The 17,936-nt window shown below is 43.6% G+C and overlaps 1 protein-coding gene across 3 annotated transcripts in view; it reads left to right on the plus strand.

Annotated features, from left to right (window-relative positions):
• Window positions 1–5,039: 5,039 nt before the first annotated feature.
• Window positions 5,040–17,936, plus strand: part of QSER1 (glutamine and serine rich 1) — a 77,804-nt gene continuing 64,907 nt past the window's right edge. The window contains exons 1-2 of one of the 3 annotated variants that reach the window (XM_059139003.1): window positions 5,337–5,441; window positions 7,195–7,296. Coding sequence is in view for 1 of the 3 variants with exons in the window: in XM_059138994.1 (XP_058994977.1) it covers window positions 5,248–5,441 (194 nt within the window). In the remaining 2 variants the exon portion in view is untranslated. Of the gene's footprint in view, window positions 5,442–7,194; window positions 7,297–17,936 lie in introns of all 3 variants that reach the window. The other 2 variants (XM_059139010.1, XM_059138994.1) reach the window with 2 other exon arrangements.

Here is a 17,936-nt window from a genome sequence, read left to right on the forward strand (position 1 = left end):
AGATAGATAGATAAAGGGAAAATTCCTTCCAGTAGAAGAATAGAAACTAATGATTAAGGAATGAATTATGGAGGGGTGCCTCGGTGGCTCAGTGGGTTAAAGCCTCGCCTTCAGCTCAGGTCATGATCCCAGGGTTCTGGGATCAAGCCCCACGTCGGGCTCTTTGCTCATCGGACAGCATGCTCCCACCTCTCTCTCTCTGCCTGACTCTCTGCCTACTTGTGATCTCTGTCAAATAATTAAATAAAAACTTAAAAAAAAAAAGAATAAATCATGGAGTTAGGAAAATTATTACTTGGTAACCATAATAACAGTTGTTTCAAACAAGAATAATTAGGGGATGCCTCAGTGAGTTGATTGGTGGCCCCTCAAAAATGTGTCCATGTCCTAATCCTCAGAACATGTGAATGTGACCTTATTTGATAAAAGCATCTTTATAGATATAATTAAGGATCTTGAGATGACATCATCCTGGATTACCCAACTGGGCCACCAATCCAACGACAGGTGCTTTTATAAAAGACATAAGAGAAATGGTGCCTGGCTGGCTCGATCAGAAGAGCATGAGGCTCTTGCTCTCCAGGGCACACTTCGAGCCCCACACTGGATGTAGAGATTACTAAAAAAAAAAAAAAAAGCCAAAAAACAAAACCCAAAAACCTAAAAGAAGACAGATGTACAGAGAAGGCCTTATAAAGACTGAGGCAGAGATTGGAGAGCTGTGACCACAAACCAAGGAAAAGGGCCGGAAGCTGGAGGAAGGGTTCTCTCCTAGAGCCTTCCCAGGGAGCACACAGCCCTGTAGACATCTTGATTTCTGATTTCAAATTGTGAGGCAATGAATTTCTATTGTTTGAAGCCACTTAGTTTGTGATAATTTGTTGCAGCAGCCACAGGAAACTAATACAGATTCTAAAATCAGTGGTGAAAAAATGAGGCCTCAGGAATTTACATGGTCTTAAAGTACCCACAAAATATGCATTAATTATAAAGGAAAATAGAGTTAACTCTTCAGTGGAGAAACCTGGCAGGAGCTCTTTACCAACCTTATTAAGTTTTGGAGTCAAACATATTGGCCTTCCCTTGCACCATCATCAATTTGTAGGGGCTTGCATGCTTTGGGGACTTACTTAACTTCACTACACCTCAATTTCCTATAAAATGGAAATAATAAAAGCCAATACCGCATGTTAAGGATATTTTGAGGATTAAATGAGATAATCCATGGAAAGCCCAAAGCACAGAACGTAGGACACATATATTCGATATTTATTGGTTATTCTTTTTTCTAAAGATTTAAAAAATTTTTTTAAGATTCTATTTAATTTATTTGAGAGAGGGAGAGAGAGAGAACGAGCAGGGTGGGGGGCGGCAGAAGGAGAGGGAAAAGCCGACTCCTGGATGATCAGGAAGCCAGATGACGTCGGGCTCAATCCTAAGACCCTGAGATCATGACCTGAGCTAAAGCTACCTTTAGCTTAACCAACTGAGCCACCCAGGCACCTCATAGATTTTATTTTTAACTAATCTCTACACCCAACGTGGGGCTCAAACTCACAACCCTGAAATCAAGAGTCGCATGCTCTACCGACTCAGCCAGGCAGGTGTCCCTATTATTGGTTATTCTGCTGAGAAAGCTATCATCTGCAGAAGGTGGTTTAAATTTCCCGTAATCTATGCAAGGAGATAAAAGATACACTCAATGAAAGACTTCGTAATCAGGCTGCACCACTATCTTTCTTCATCTCCAGAACTCCTGGTCTCCAATCATTCAACCTTCATTCTTCCAGACTCCTGATCAGCTAAGTCATTCACCAGAACCTGAGTCCATCCACATCCACAGCTCAGACCACTTTCTACACATACAAAATTTGATGATCGAATATGCTTCTTGAAGTTCTGCTCACCAGGAGGAATGTGCCTCATCACCGTCTTTCAGTGACACCTGAGTGAGGCTGTGGCTTCCAAAGAAGCAGGCTCTTCTGACTCCATAGCTGTTTCCCTGGGTGGAATGACAGACAATGGGGATTGGTAAAAGATGACTGTGATAGGGTCAAGCCCCTGAGAGAGAGAAAAATCATAGTGGGACTTAACTGCATTTCTGATGTTTTAATTTCTGATGCTGACTTACGGGACTGAAATCACGGCTGCCCTGGCAAAGACGGGGCTTATAGTTCTCAACACTGGAAGAGAAAGGAAACATGGAAAACTAACTAAGCCCCCTCCCCTCCTCAACCCACTTCCCACAAACATACTCCTGATATTCTCAGTAAAACCACAAACTTGGGGTCACCTGGGTGGCTCAGTCATGTAGGTGTCTGGCTTAAGCTCAGGTCATGATCCCAGGGTCCTGGGATTGAGTCCTGTGTCAATCTTAGCAGGGAGTCTGCTTCCTCTCTCTCTGCCTCTACCCCATGTGCTTGCAAGCTCTCTCTCTCTCTCAAATAAATAAATAAAAATTAAAAAAAAAAAAAAAACAACGCCCCCCATAATTTGGCCTTCTTGAATCTTTCCAATTAGTAGCTGGTCTCTTGGTAACACTGGAGTATATGAACTTATTGACTACATTTCCAGCCAGGCAAGCCCAAATTCTGCCATTCCCAACAAACAAATAAGGTTGCCTCAGTGGAGATGGGGTTCCACTGATCCTTCCTCCAACTGATAGCCTCTGTCACCTTAAAGCAAGTTGCTGAACACTGGGCTTCCGTTTCCTCAACAAAATAAGGGTGATGAACTACTCATCTAACTCCAAGCTTCCTACCAGTTGAAATACTTGGTGATTTTCTAGTGGGATGGGAGGAAAGCCGGGTAATGTGCGGAGACGGTTCATGGATATATTCTGAGGCATTACTAACTCCTGGGTAATAAACTCAGAAGGAAGTGAAGACGGAGGTGAGGACAAGAAGACTCCTTCTTAAAGTGTAAGATTTCAATTCATCTTGCAATCAAACTGCCTTTGATGCCATCGATTTTCAAAACTTGTCCCCAATTTGAGAACTGAGATAGAAATAGCGGGCAAAGGAACATGGCACATGGTGACAGAGTAATATTATTTTTTAAATACTCACCCAAAATTTCCCTTAATATCTTTTCTCTGATTTATGTGACATAAATACACTACATTATGGTGTGAGGGACTATAAAGGCTTTATTGCCACTTGTTTGGTATTGCCTGCATAATTCACTCTGAGTACCAGTTGTGGGTAACTCCAACGAAGGGCCATAAAACATTTATAGCCTGACACTCCACTTTCTATACTTTCTGTAAAGACTAAACTTTAGTGCTCACAAAAATACGTACAAGTGTAATAGTTAGTAGTGAAAACTATTTATTTAGATTACAGATTTCCAGTCTGCAGTAAGAAAAATAAAGTTTGCAAGGGAGATTTACGCTTACTTCTCCCCGCAGGATCTCAAATTATCTGGCAAATTCCTTCCCCAAGGAAAACTACTTTTCAAAGATATCCAGGGTAAATGCATACTGAAATTAGCATAAAATTGGCAAGATCACTTGGGTCTACACGTTTGAATTCATTTGTAAATAACGACTACTTACTTCCTCGCTTCCCCACCCGGGGACCAGACTCTTAAGCATCACAGGTGCCGAAAGACTTACAAAAAGGAAGGAATAGGAACAAAAGGATGTTGGCGCCAGGAGGAAAACAGAATCTCCCAGAACAAAAATAATCTCGTACGGAAGAGCAGATTCAGTATCAGGTATTACCGAAATTTAAACTGGCTTTTAAAATGGTGATCAGGGATAATGTATCAAATTTATTAGGTCTTCTACTATGCCTGTCTGGTTTGTTTAAACGTTTTTAAGCTTATCTTGAGGGGCAGATTTCTGTGCTAAGCACATAATAGCTGTTAAACCAGTATTGATTTTTTTAAGGGGGATGATCAATAAATATAAACTTTCCTGTTTAACTTTTACTTTATGCCTTACGGACCAAACGATGATTTCCATGAACCCTAGGTTTCACTACTCATGATTATAGAAGAAACGCAGCTCTGATATACAACAGAAGATCCTCAAAATAATCACTAAATTAACCCCCGCTAAAATGCGTGGAGGTCACACGGGAAATGTTTGGGTAAAGTCCTGCTTAAGTCCCAAGTCTCAGACGAAAATCTCCAACACAAAGTGTGCATAGTGAGTTTGAATGTCTTGTAATTAAAGTCATCCAGATGGTAGTTGGATTAATCAATGAAGAGGCAGTATTTACCTTCGGATAGAAGATTCTGAAATCCAGAATGAGAAAATTCCCAAGGTGGGGGTGGGGACACTTAATAAGAGCCCCTGGGAAAGGTCCTTTCAACGAGGATTGGAAAATAATACGTTTGAATTTGAATCTCTTTGAATATAAATCTCCCCTCACAACAGGAAAAGGGTCCTCTAGCGCAGCAAGCTTTGTGCAGGAAGGGAGTAAACCGACTGTGAAACAGCCCGCTCAGCTGTTTCTGGTTTGGGACCGGGCTCAGAGAAAGAAATCGCGATGTGGGAACGGAGTATTTGAGACACTCAAAATAACTCGAAGGGTCAAATAACGAACTCCAGGCAAAGCGTTGACAAGCCTCCCCCTTCGCAGCACCTAGGCTGGGTTTCCGCTCCATTTCCCCTCCCGCCCGCGGGGCGGACTGCGGGCGCGGCCCCTTCCCACGCGGGGCGCGGCGAGCGTGGACAGCTCCCCGCGGAGCAGCCGAGGGCGGGAAGTCCGCCGCCCGTTGGCTGCCGCCGGCGGGCCCCGCTCAGGACTCCCGGAGCCGGCCGGGCGGGCAGGCCTCGAGCCTTCTCCGCCCCGCTGGCCTGGGAGAGGCGGCCGGCGGCGGCGGCGGAGGAGGCCTCGCGGGCCGCCCGCCTGGCCCGCGAGCCGCGAGCGCGGGGCGCCGAGGGGAGGCGGGGCGAGGCCGCGGGGCGGAGGGGGGGCGGGAGGTGCATCCTGGGAAATCCACCAACATGGGGCGAAGCGGCCGCCGCCGCCGTGAGTCCCGGCCGCGGATGCCGCCGCTTCCCTGACCGCCCGGCTGGGGCCTCGCCGCGCGCCGCGGCCCGGGTTCCCCCGGCAGAGACCGGCCAGCGCGCCCTCCGCCCGTCCGCCCGCCGGGGCCATGTGAGGGGGCAGCTCCCTCCGCCGCCGCCTCCTCCTCCTCTTCCTCCCCCCGCCCCCTCCCTCCCCTCCCGCCCCCCATACACTGGGCCCTAGAGGAGCCCCCACTGCAGCCCGCCCTCCCTACGCAACCCCCACGATGGACAGGAACTACGCGACCTCCGGCTTCGCCGACCCGCCGCCGCCGCCCGCGCCCCCCGCCGCCCCCGCCACCGCCAGCGCCGCCGCACCACCCCCCGCCCCCGCCTGGGCCTACGAACCCCGAGCCGCGGCGGCCACCGCCGCCGCCAGCAGCAGCTGCAGCAGCGGCAGCAGCCCCAGCCTCAAGGCCAGGTAGGGAGGGTGGGCGGCGGGGTCGTCGTGGGCCAGGAAAGGCCGGGGATGCGTTTGGGGCCTTCGCCCCTGTGCAGCGCCGCCCAGGGGTCCGGGCCGGGCGGGGAGCCCTCCGCTCTTCTCGCCCTTGCCCGCGCTGGGAGAGGCGGATGATGACTCCTATGAGGTGGTCTTGGGGTGGGTGGGGGCGCCCCGTGCGGGATTCGCGCTTAGGGCTGGTAGGGGACGGTGAGTCAAAGGGAGGGCTAGGCGGGAGTCGTGGGTCTCCGTCACCTCGCGGGTCTCGGGCTCTCTCACATGGTGAAGTTTGGGTTCGTGCCTGAACTGGGCGACCAGGGAGACCGGGGACTGGCTTCGGGGGGCTGAGGGGGGCCCCTGAGGAGTTCCGGGCAGTGACATTCCATTGTACTAGAACGGACAATGTGGTCTTGGGGACCCCGGCAATGTGAGGGTGGGGGAGGCGCGAGAGGAAGAGGCGCCGAGCCGCGTCCCTGGCATTGGGGGGGACCCGGGAGGGCTGGGCTGCGGGAGAACCCCTGGGGCGTGGGGCCCGGGAGGGGGGCCTGGAGGGGCGCGAAAGCTGCGACGGAGCTGGGTGACATATGTTTGCAGTGGTGGCCAAGATTAAGCTATTTCTCTTCCACGCGTTCAAAGTTACTCTTGGGTTTCCTCCCCTTTTAACAACAGCAGGAAGTAAGGAATCTTTTTTTGCCTTCTATGTCTTGGGGTGACTAAGAATTGGGAAGATATTGGAGGGGGGCTGGTCAGTGAAGGCCGTAAAGGTTGAAGAACAGAAGCATGCTTCTCCATCTCGGCTTCTGAAACCCGGGTTCATTATGTAGCGCGGGGTTCAAGAGTTCATCTTTGCTCCATCATGACCAAGGGAATCTAAAATGTTGACTCTTAACAAGATATTTAAGCTCGCGGGAAATGTGTAGTAGTGCCACACTGTGAAATGGTCCATTTGAATGGTAACTGGAAGGCGTGGTCTGCTTTGGACGATTCGGGAGCGGGGTGTTTTAAAGCCACCTCTGCCGAACAATGCAGAATCTGGTAGGTGCAGCTTCTGATTACAAGGACCAGGGAATCCTGGGTTGCTAATGACTTCATCCTCAGCTACCAACAGGAAGCTTCGTGGCTTTATGATCTCATCAGATTTCTTCACTATTGTCACGACAGAAGTGAACTTTTTTTTCTTTTTACTTTATACATTACAGTTCTAGGTTATCTTCTTTGTTTTTGTGAAAGTTCCACCTTTATGATTTGGAAAATAATGTGTGAAAAGTAGTTGGTCTTTGTCTTAATACCTTGGGATGATTAAGAGAGAATGAGAAAAATTTGATTCAAGAAAAGGGAAATAAGCTTTCTCAGAAAATTTTAGATCCTTTGTTTAAAAGAGCTGTGATTAAAAAAAAGAAGAAGAATGCGATGTGCCAATTTGGAGCTAAATAATTGCTGAAACTTTTCAGAAATAGCCATAACTTTGTATTATATGCTCTTAAGATATTTTAAGGAGTTTTATGAAAGATGTTTGGCACTTTTCCCATTATTAATTTTTTTTTTTTTTTTGGTGCTGATTTGTTTTTCAAATAGCTTTTGCATTGAGTGCGATAATTTACAAATTAAAATTGCTTTCTCTTTAGTGAACGATAATGATAGGTATTTGTGCAGCACTTTCAATGTTTTAAATAAAAAGTATTTTATTAGGTAAATGGAACAAATTCTACTTAGTTATTTCTGTTATTTCTTTTAGCAGAATACTTCTGAGGCAAGAAACTAAAATCTGCTTGTCATATTTTCCAAATGTTATTTATCAAAGTAACAAAGAATGACTTCCCAAACACATTTGAAAACAGTAAGTAGATTCATTTGGAACACGTAATCTGAAAGAGGTTTATTTTCTGTTTTTTGGAAGTTATTGATTCTTAAATGCTAAGCCCCCCCCCTTTAAAAATATGTATTTTGGGGGTGGAGTTAACTAAATTTTAGCATCGAAAATGCAGGCTTTCCCCCTCCCCCACCAACTTGCTTTGTTAACATCTTGTGTTAGGATCAGGCCATCTGTACAGGGCTACACACACTTCTTAACTGTACCTCATTTTATTCTTCAAATTGTGAAATGTCCTCTTTCATTTCAGTTGTATAGAAAATACTGAATCTGAAATATGGCCTGTAAATCTTTAAGTATTCTGCATTTTTAGAAGCCCATTCATATTTTTATAACATTTTAGAAAGCTTTTTCATAATTCATATATCAGTTGAATGTTTTTGTTCCCCTTTGTGGCAGTTTCTTCTTGAAGGTGCAAATGAGTACTAGTTGTGATGATGTGATATGGATACTTATCCATAAAGAATTAGCCTGTCTGTCACCTTGTTTCCAGTAACCTATTCAGAAGCTAACAGATGGTAATGACATTCTGTTGTTACTGACATGTCCCTACTTTGTGTCTTTGCTTGGTCCTGAAATGGAGTATTTTCATTAGTTGATGGGGAAAGAACATGACAAACAATTTCTCATTACTTTGAAATTAATACTTTTTTGGTATTTTAGCTCCATCAGGTATTAGGTATTTCTGTTGTATTAACAATTAAAAAATTAAGAGCTAAGGGGAAACTCCCAGCATCTTACCATAGGGTGTACAGAGTTTTCTGGAAATTTCTGAAATAGTACTCGTTAAATCAACAGGAAATTCAGGGATAAAAAATTTATTTGTGTTTTTCTCAGTTAATTTTAGGGACTGAGTTAATTTTAGGGACTGAATGGGCATATCTTTGCCTATCACCATGCAGCTGGAGATACTTTTGATGGGGCTGTCTGAGATACTATTAATACCTTTGCATACTTTTGGAAATAAGATGATCGTCAGGAAGCTGCAGATCTTCCTTTTCTCTACCTGTTATTTATATCTTGCACAGAGCATCGAGAGGCTGTTTCATCATAGTGATGATAGATGTGTTTGTATTTGACTATGCACCAAAAAGTGACTAAATAATACTTTATTTGAAGTAGATTTTTATCTGTTTTTGTAACTTTGTCACTTGAAATAGTCCATTTTTTCCATGCCAGTTTTTCAAATTTCCTAATAGATAAGTTCTTTCTGATCATGGTATGAATGTGTAATGAGTGAGATAGGTACCCCTCCAAAAAACAACAAAAAAATTAGTAGCTTCTCTAAAACTGGTCAACTACGGGGGCGCCTGGGTGACTCAGTCGGTTAAGCCTCCAACTCCTGATTTCAGCTCAGGTCATGAACTCAGAATCATGAGATGAAGCCCTGAGTTGAACTGGGCAAGTAGCCTGTTTTAAGATTCTCTCCCTCCGCCCATCGCCCCCAACCCAGGTGCATTCTCTCTCTTAAAAGAAAAACAAAAACAAACTGGTAAGCTACTACATTAAGGCTTTTTTTAGTGAGTTTTAAGTCTAGTTTCCCTCAAGGCTTTTGGAAAAAGACCTTGTAAGATCACAATTTCTGCGGAATAGAGACAGTCTCAAATTAGTGAAAGGTTATTTCAAACAAACTTCTTTTGTTCAGAAAATATTTTCCCATAGAAGCAGTGTTGTGAGTAATAAAAGCTATCATTTACTGAACTAATTTGTGCTAGCCACTATTTTAATTGATGAGTATATGCACACGCACACACACTTAATGTTAACAATTCTTTGAGGTAGGTATTATTTTTGCTTTCTTTTTATGAATGAGGAAACTAAGGCACAGAGACATTAAGTATATACTAATTACAAGTATAATCAAGTATAGTATAGTTAGAGCCATTTAGCTAATAAGTAGTGGAACCAGGGTTTAAACCTGGATGTTGTAGATCTGGAGCCTGCACATTTAATTACTGCACTGCACTATTTCATAGTAAAATAGTCTGAAAACACAATCTATGTTATAGGTTAAATGAGATTTCATGGCTGACCAGGTGTCAGCAGTACCCTTATTTCAATATTCTTGTCATTTTGACTATTTTTTCCCGATGGATATGTGTTTTCTTTCACTTCCATAGCAGTGTACTTTGCTGGTTTTACTTGTACCTTCCTGGCTCACTGCTTTTCCCTGTTCTTCAATAGTTCTTACTCTTCTGATCTCCACATATTTTCATTTTTTCCAGTGATTTGAATTGATAGAATTTCTTGTGCTTTCTCCTAAGGAAAATTACATCCATGCCTATGATTTTAAATGTCATCTCTGGAGATGCCTATGTATATGTCTAAGGCCTAAACATGTTCTGACCACCTAATTACATACCTCTCTGAGATTTTACTTGGGAATATAACGGCCATTTAGTGATGAGCTCATGCTCTCCACACCTGCTCCACCTCTGCCTGTCTAGGGAAGCCTGCCTCAGTAAGTCACACTTCTGCCCACCTAGTTGCTCAGGTCAGAACTTGGGAGTTGTGTGTGCTCGCTCAGTCACCAAGCCTTACTGCTTTTTTATCTCTTCAGTATATCTTGAAATTGTCTACTTCTTTGTTTCTACTGCTCCACCCTGACCCAAGCCACCATGGTTTTTCACTGCAGTAGGCTCCAAACTAAATAATCTTGAACCTTTTCTTTCCTTCCCTCAATTAATTCTTCCCATAGTTGGGCTGTTCTGAGTCCCTTCCTACCTTAAAACTTTCGTTCATGCTGTTAACCTCCACCTAGGTAACTCACCCTTTCCCCACCTCTTACCCTGACTTCTTAAGGTGTCTCATGTCAGAACCCCACTGCCTTCCACCCTCTGCCCCGTATTGTTTTATGCAGTGGTATGGATATTAGAAATGTGAAGATGGGTCTCCTGTGTGGCTCAGTTGGTTAAGGGTCTGCTTTTGGCTCAGGTCATAATCCCAGGATCCTGGGATCAAGCCCCACATTGGGTTCTCTGCTCAGCGTGAAGCCTGCTTCTCCGAACTCTTCCACTCCCTCTGCTTGTGCTCTCTGGCTCGCTTACTGTCTCTCAAATAAACAAAATGTTTAGAAAAAAAAAATAGTTTGAAGACTTAAGCTGCTGCTTGCTTTCTACCTTTCCTTGCTGTGCTCTCTGGAACAATGAATACCAAAATGTATCCAGCAAAACCTGTCCACGTTTCCCCCCCCCCCCATTCATTAAACAAATATTTGAGGGCCCATAATATGTGAGACACGGTTCCCCTTATCCTCAAGTATTATATTTCTGTAGTGAAAGCTTGAGAAACCAAATGACATGTAGTTGTTCATTAGAACTTAATGAGCATCTTTGAGTTTCTGTTACTGAGCTAAATTCTGTAGAGTACCAAAAGAATGAAAAAGACACCGTTCTGCCATTCAAAGAACTTGTGATCCAGAGGAGTAACAGGATAAAGGCTGACTGCCTCTCTGCTTCTGAATGTGGGAGTGCCCGGGGCTTGGAGTTCTTTGGTTTTTCCTTCTCTCCTCACTCACCCTAGCTGAAGTTGCCAATTATATCAAACAACTTTCAAATTGATCTCTTTACATTTATATCTGCCTAGCTGCCTCCTTCTCCTCTCCAGTTGGATATTGGATAGATATTTAGAACATATTATATGATTATCACCTTAATCCACCTGGTCCACCTTTAACCTTCTCTGACCTCAGTAAATAATACCACCATTTGCTTAGTAGGGCAGTCCCAAAGATTGGCGCCATCTGTGGTCGTTTCTTTTGTCCAGTATTCATCCCCTCAGTAAATCCTGCAGGTTTGAGCTCCATATCCATAATTTCCCACGTGGACTATTGCAGTTGCCTCCTGTTACTTTCCTTGCTTCTATTTTAGCCCTTCTAGAGTTTATTAAATATGCAACAGCCAGTCAACATTGCAAAATATAAATCAGGTAATGTCGTTACCCTGCTTAAAACCTTCCAGTGTTGCTCAGAGGAAAATCCAAAATCTTTATCATGGCCTACAAGGCCTTACATGATCTGAGCCTCGACTTATTCTCCAACCTCATCATTCCCCTCCTTCTCCCGTCCCTCAGCCGCACACACATAAAGTGTGTTCCTAAAACATGCTAAGTTTGAGATTATGTGTGTCCTAGGACTTTTGCACTGGCTCTTCTCTTTATTTGGTATTGTCTTCACAGGCCTTTGCTTTGCCTCTTCTTGTGGACCTCCAGGTCTTATCCCAGATATTACTGGGAAACCTTACAAAAACCTTCTCTGACTGCCCTATCTAGAGTAACTTCTCATCAGTGCATCATACCATAAAGCATTATTTTCTTGCTAGCATTATCACTTTCTGAAGTAATTTTGTAGATTTATGTATATTCTTTATCACTACTCTTTCCTCTTCCCACTGCCACGATAGAATGCATGTTCCATGAGAACTGGGATCCTGTCTGTCTTGTTCACATCTGTAGAAGGCAATGTAGAGTAGGGGTTGATAGTGTAAACTCTGAAGTCAGAATTTGGGGGATTATATTTCTATTCCACTTGCAGTCTGATTGTAAATAAGTTTCTTATTCTCTCTGTGCCTGAGGTTCCTTGTATTAAATGAGGATACTTTTTAGAATTCTTGAGAATTAAATGAGATAATTCAGGAAAGTGTTTAGAATGGTATCCATGTTCTGTAGTATAGAGACTAGCATATAGAATATTAGCTTTGTTGTCAGCACTTAGAACAATGTCTGGCACATTGTAAGAGCCTGTTAAACATTCAGCAAATGAATTAAATGTACTACTATGTTTCTTTTTAAGAGTTACAAAAATGCTTTGGAAACTTAGAAGAAAAAATTATACAAAGTTCAAGGAGTTCATGGAAGCATTTGCCAGGTATACTGCACACAACTGATCTGAATTACTGTCCGTGCTGCAGGAGTGGAATAAGGGAATAGCATGAAGAGTGAGCTTCTACGAGCAAGTGTTACAAAGAGGGAGGAAATGGAATCTGCTAGACCAGTTAAGGGCTGATCTTTGAACTAGCTTAGCCTCACTTTTGCCACAGTCTACTGGTCAGAGTAGTCCTGGTCCCGGTGCAGAGTTATCGGGGAGAGACTGCACAAAGGTGTGTTTCACTGGGGAGGTCATCAGGGTAACACTCTACTACGGTGTGTTAATGCTAGATTTTAGAGGGCTTTGATGACATGCCATGGAGTGTAGCCTCTGCATCTCAATAGGAAGCTTTGAAAGGTTTTTGGGAAGGATAATGATGGTGATATGAGCAAAAAAAAAAAAGTGTTGTATTAAGATTATTTTAACAGTTAAGTACATAATGCATTAGAATTGGCAGAGGGAGAGAACAGGACACCAAATGAGAGGCAATTCATCAGGTGAGATAGGAGGGAGGTTGTATTAGTCAAGGTTCTCCAGAGAAATACATGATTTTTTATGGGGATGGATGGAGATATATATATATGATAACTATGATATCTATCTATTTATCTATGATTTATTATGAGGAATTGGCTCACACAGTTATGGAGGCTGAGAAGTTCCATGCTCTGCTCTTTGCAGTCTGGAGACCAGGAAAGCCTGTTCTGTAATTCAATCTGAGTCCTAAAGCTTAAGAACAAGGGAAGCCCATGATGTAAATTAGAGGGCAGGAGAAAATGAGATGTCCCAGCTCAGTGAGGCAGGGAACGGGGTGGATTCCTTTTGGGGGAAAAGGAGGCGAAAACAGTGCTTAATTTGGGTATCCTGAGGCCAGTGAAGGTGACAATACAATGAAACATCAGACATCCATCCCTTATCAACTTTACACCTATAGACATCTTTTTTTTTTTTTTTAAGATTTATTTACTTTAGGGAGAAGGCAGAGGGAGAGAGACTCTTAAGCAGACTCTGCTGAGCATGGAACCCCACGTGGGGCTTGTTCTCAACAACCCTAATGCCATGACCTGAGCTGAAACCAAGTGTCGGATGCTCAACTGACTGCACTACCCAGGTTCCCCTATACCTATAGGCATCTCTTTAAACTGTACTTAATCTCCAAAGGAAGATAACAAGATCATAATTTCTTCTAACCTGATACAACTCTCTGTGTACAATTGAGAACATGTCAATCCTTTCCCCAGGAGAGGGGATTAAGTCCTGTTATGTCTACTCTTCTCCTTGATACTCCGTAACTTAAATATTAGGATGTAAAATTAGCAATACTTTAAGTACTGTGTTAGAAAATCGGTACCTCTTATGTCACATAATAAGGAAATAAGAGAAAATAAAACAAATATATATCTGTATATATACAGATGTCTGCATAAAACAGATATGCAAAAAAATAAGCAAAATAAGGAGGAATTACTCAAGACCATTACAGTCCTTGTTCCTTTAACTGGTTTCATGCTTATAGCTGGTATTATAACTGCCTCTTCCACTACCCATTCTGTGGGCCTTCAGCAAGTATCACAGCTGGTTGTGGTTCTTTACCTGGTAGCGTGACCCAAACTTCACTTCTAAAGGGTCTGTGCCATTATTAGTCCTGCTTGGATTTAATTGTGGTTTTCCATTGCTTTAATGACAGGGCGTGGTAATACTTGAGAGTCACCTTAAGGGATGCCCTGTATTCCAGACATACCCACCCTCATTTCCATTGTGGAGTATTTCAGTTTCCCCCTGAGAGTCAGGATCATTCATCCAATCCAGCACTGTAACATCCTTCTTTGCCTGTTGGTTCAGTGGCATGAGGAGCTCAAAGTAGCCAGATGGCAGTCTAATTTAAGAGTCCAGTAGAATCATTATTGGTCTCCTAATGAAGCAGTCCTCCTGTTGGACCTTAGATCTCTAGGCCAGCAGACCATAAAGTCACTGGAACAGGAAGAAATTTGGCTAGTGGTTCATAAGGGATATTAATGAGTAGTGACAGTCCCAATCTACCCCTTGATTCCCAGGCCCATGAAGCCTAGGTATAAGAGAAACAGTCCCAGGCAACCAGATGCTGATTCAGAGCATATACAACCTTCTGGAGAACCTTGTCCTAGCCCTCAAGGTATTGCCACCTACCTGGTACTAAAAAAAAAAGTCTTCAAAAGGCCATCCCACCATTCTGTCAAGCCGCTGCTTCAGGTTGATGGGGAACATGGTAAGATGAGTGAATTCCATAAAAATGGGCCTGCTGTTACACTTCTGTTGCTGTGGAGTGAATTCCTTGATCAAAAGCAATGCTGTTTTGGAATACCATAATGGTGGATCAGGTGTTGGCCCACAGATGATAAAGTTTTGGCCGAATCACTGAAAACAGGGAAGTCCATATCCAGACTATCCCAAGTAGGAACAAAGTTGTTGCTCCTTCCATAAGGGAAGCTGTTCAGTGTAGCCAGCCTATCACCAGGTAGCTATCTGATCACCCTGGGAAATGGTGCCTAATCAGGGGCTTAGTGTTGGTATCTGGCTGGCAGATTGGGTACTCAGCAGTGGCCATAAGCAAGTCAGCCTTAGGGTGGGGTAGTGCATGTTGCAGAGCCCCTGCATGACATCCATTTTTGCCACCACGACCACTTCGTTCATTAGCCCAGGGGCAGCTGGGGAAGGAGGCTCTCTGTTGTCCACAGACCAGATCATTCTATCCGTCCTCTGCTGAGGTCACACTTTGGTAAGAGTAAGCATTCACATGGAAAACAAATATCTTTAGGTTTTTTTGCCCATTCAGACATGTATCCACATACCTTTCTTTGTCACCAATTTTCCAGTTATGTTCCAACCAGACCCCCAGCCATCCAGCCAAATCATGGGCTGTGGCACATGAATCAGTATATAATTGCTCTTCTGGCCATTTCTCTTTTCAAGCAAAATGGACATCCAGGTACATTGCTTGATGTCCTGTTCACTGGGAGGGTTTCCCTTTACCACTCTCCTTTGAAGATATCCCAGGAAGGGGCTTTGGGGCTACAGCTATCTACATTAGGTGGTCTTTACGGATCTCATGGGACTACTTGTAAACCAGGCCCCAGTCTTTTCTTCCTCTGTCAACTGGTTGTAAGGGTACTTTTAAGGGTACAGGTTGGGAGAAAAAAGTGAAGCATGAATGGGGACCATAGGCATTTGGGCCACCTTTTTTTTAGATTTTAGTTTTAAGTGATCTCAGCACACAACGTGGGGCTTGAGTCTACAAATCTGAGATAAAGAGTAGCATGCTGGGGCGCCTAGGTGGCTCAGTGGTTAAGCCGCTGCCTTTGGCTCAGGTCATGATCTCAGGGTCCTGGAATCGAGCCCCGCATCAGGCTCTCTGCTCAGCAGGGAGCCTGCTTCCTCCTCTCTCTCTGCCTGCCTCTCTGCCTGCTTGTGATCTCTCTCCGTCAAATAAATAAATAAAATCTTAAAAAAAAAAAGAGTAGCATGCTGTCAGGACTGAGCTAGCCAGGTGCCCCTGGGCCATATCTTAATGTAACTTGTGCCTTCAGGGCCAGGTTGGGCCCAATCATGTATATGCCACTCCCATTTGATGATGGAGTATTACTGTGCATGCCCATCTTTGTAGTTTGTTGGATCAAATAACACCGAGTTGATGATGGGTATTTTGAGTCTTGTGGTAAATTGGGGGCCCGTGGTTAAACATTCAGTTTCTATTGAGGCCCAGGGTGGGTTTTTCAAAAAAAGAGTAGTTAAACATCATCCGTGTCTATCATTGACACTTCAAGGACTGGTGGATCTTTTAACGTTATGGCCCCAGTGGCAGAAGAGCTGGCACAGCAGCCAGGACCTATTATACAGCCTTTGTTGTCACCCAGAACTAACAGTTTTTCGGGTTACTTGGTATATAGGCCAGAGTAACACACCCAAGTGGGGAATATGTTGTCTCCAAACCCCAAAAAGTCCTGCTAGGTACATCTCATGTGTCTTTCTTGGTTGTACAAAGGTCAGAGACAACTTATCTATCCTTCCCCTTAGTAAGGATAGCTCAACATATCCTGTACCACTGAATTTCACTGAAGTAGAAAGCCCCTGAATTTTAGTCTGATTTATTTCCCACTCTGTGATATGCAAATGTCCTACCAATAAGTCTAGAGTAGTTGCTAGTTCTTGCTCATTATGTCTAATCAGCATTAATATTTATCAATGTAATAGGCCTGTGTGAGATCTTGTGGAAGGGAAGGGTGATCAAGATCTTTGTGAACTAAATTGTGAATTAGGCGTGGAGAGTCAACATGACCCTGAGGTAAGACAGTAAAGGTGTATTGGTGGCTTTGCCAGCTGAAAGCAAACTGCTTATGGGTGGGTATGGAGAGAAAGGAATTTTCCAGATCCATAGCTGCATACCAGGTACTAGGGAATGTGTTATAATTTGTTCAAGCAATGAAACCGTATCTGGTTACAGAAGCTAAAATCGGATTCACTACTCAGTTAAATATACGGTAATCTGCTATCATTTTCCGAGACCTACCCCTCTCCTGCATAGGCCAAATAGAAATGAATGAGGCTATGGTGGAAAGCACCATCCTTGCATCCTTCAAGTCCCTGATGGTGGCACCAATCTCTGCAGTCATAATCAAGGGTCATAATCCCAGGGTCCTGGGATCGAGTCCCGCATTGGTCCCCTTGCTCAGCAGGGAGCCTGCTTCTCCCTCTGCTTCTGCCTGCCACTCTGCCTGCCTGCGCGCGCGCTCTCTCTCTGACAAGTAAATAAATTAAAAAATCTTAAAAAAAGAAAAAAAGACAAAGTCTGTTCTTGTACAGCTTCCATTCTTGGTGTAGGATAGGAGATCAGGCAAGCAAATAAAAAAAATTTCTGCTTATGAAATTAGCATTTCCGTAAGATCTGAGTAAAGAGCACGTACAAATGTCCTAAGGCAGAAACAGGTCTGGTAATTCCCTTCCCGGACATGATCATACTCTAGATCAGTGTTGTCCAATTTTTAAGAGTCCTTCAGATCACGTGTAAGGCTTGTTGAAACATAGGTTGCTGGGCCTACACCCAGAATTTCTGAATTAGTAGGTTTGGGGTAAAGGCCTGTAATTTTCATTTCTATATGATGCTAATGGTGTTATCATCCTTGCCTTCTTGACATTCTTATCTCTGCTTAAAAATAAAGTATTTATCCTCATTTGATGAGACCAGAAAGGTGAATATGGGAGTCTGAATAGACATTTGTATAGAAGACAGTAGTAGAATCTCAGAGATTAAGGTTTCTGAGGAGGAAGAGTAGGTAACTAACTACCTATTCAACTAACTGAAGTTAGCTGTTGGTAATGACTAGCATTTATTGAATACATACCGTGTGCTAAGCACTGTTCTGATACTTAGGTTACCTCGTTTAATTCTCAAGTCTGTGAGATACGTACTGTTGTTAGCCCATTTTACGGAAACTAAAGCAAAGAGCAGTTAACTTGTTCAAGTTCACACAGCTAGTCAATGGCAGAGGCAGGATTTAAACCATGAAGTATGACTTCAGAGATGTTGCTCTTAATCACGAGGTATTCTGGGTCTCAGGGAAAACTTTTGAGAAGGGTGGGAGTTTAAAATTGAGTAGAGTTGACAAATGAAAAGAAATCAGAGCCATTAGTGATGGGAGACTTTTAAGAAGAATGTTGAGTCTCTTGGTTGGGAGTTAACATGTGTGTTAGGTTATACTTTCTCATTACT

This window comes from Mustela lutreola, chromosome 1 (genome assembly GCF_030435805.1).
Source record: "Mustela lutreola isolate mMusLut2 chromosome 1, mMusLut2.pri, whole genome shotgun sequence".
Taxonomy (NCBI): domain Eukaryota; kingdom Metazoa; phylum Chordata; class Mammalia; order Carnivora; family Mustelidae; genus Mustela; species Mustela lutreola.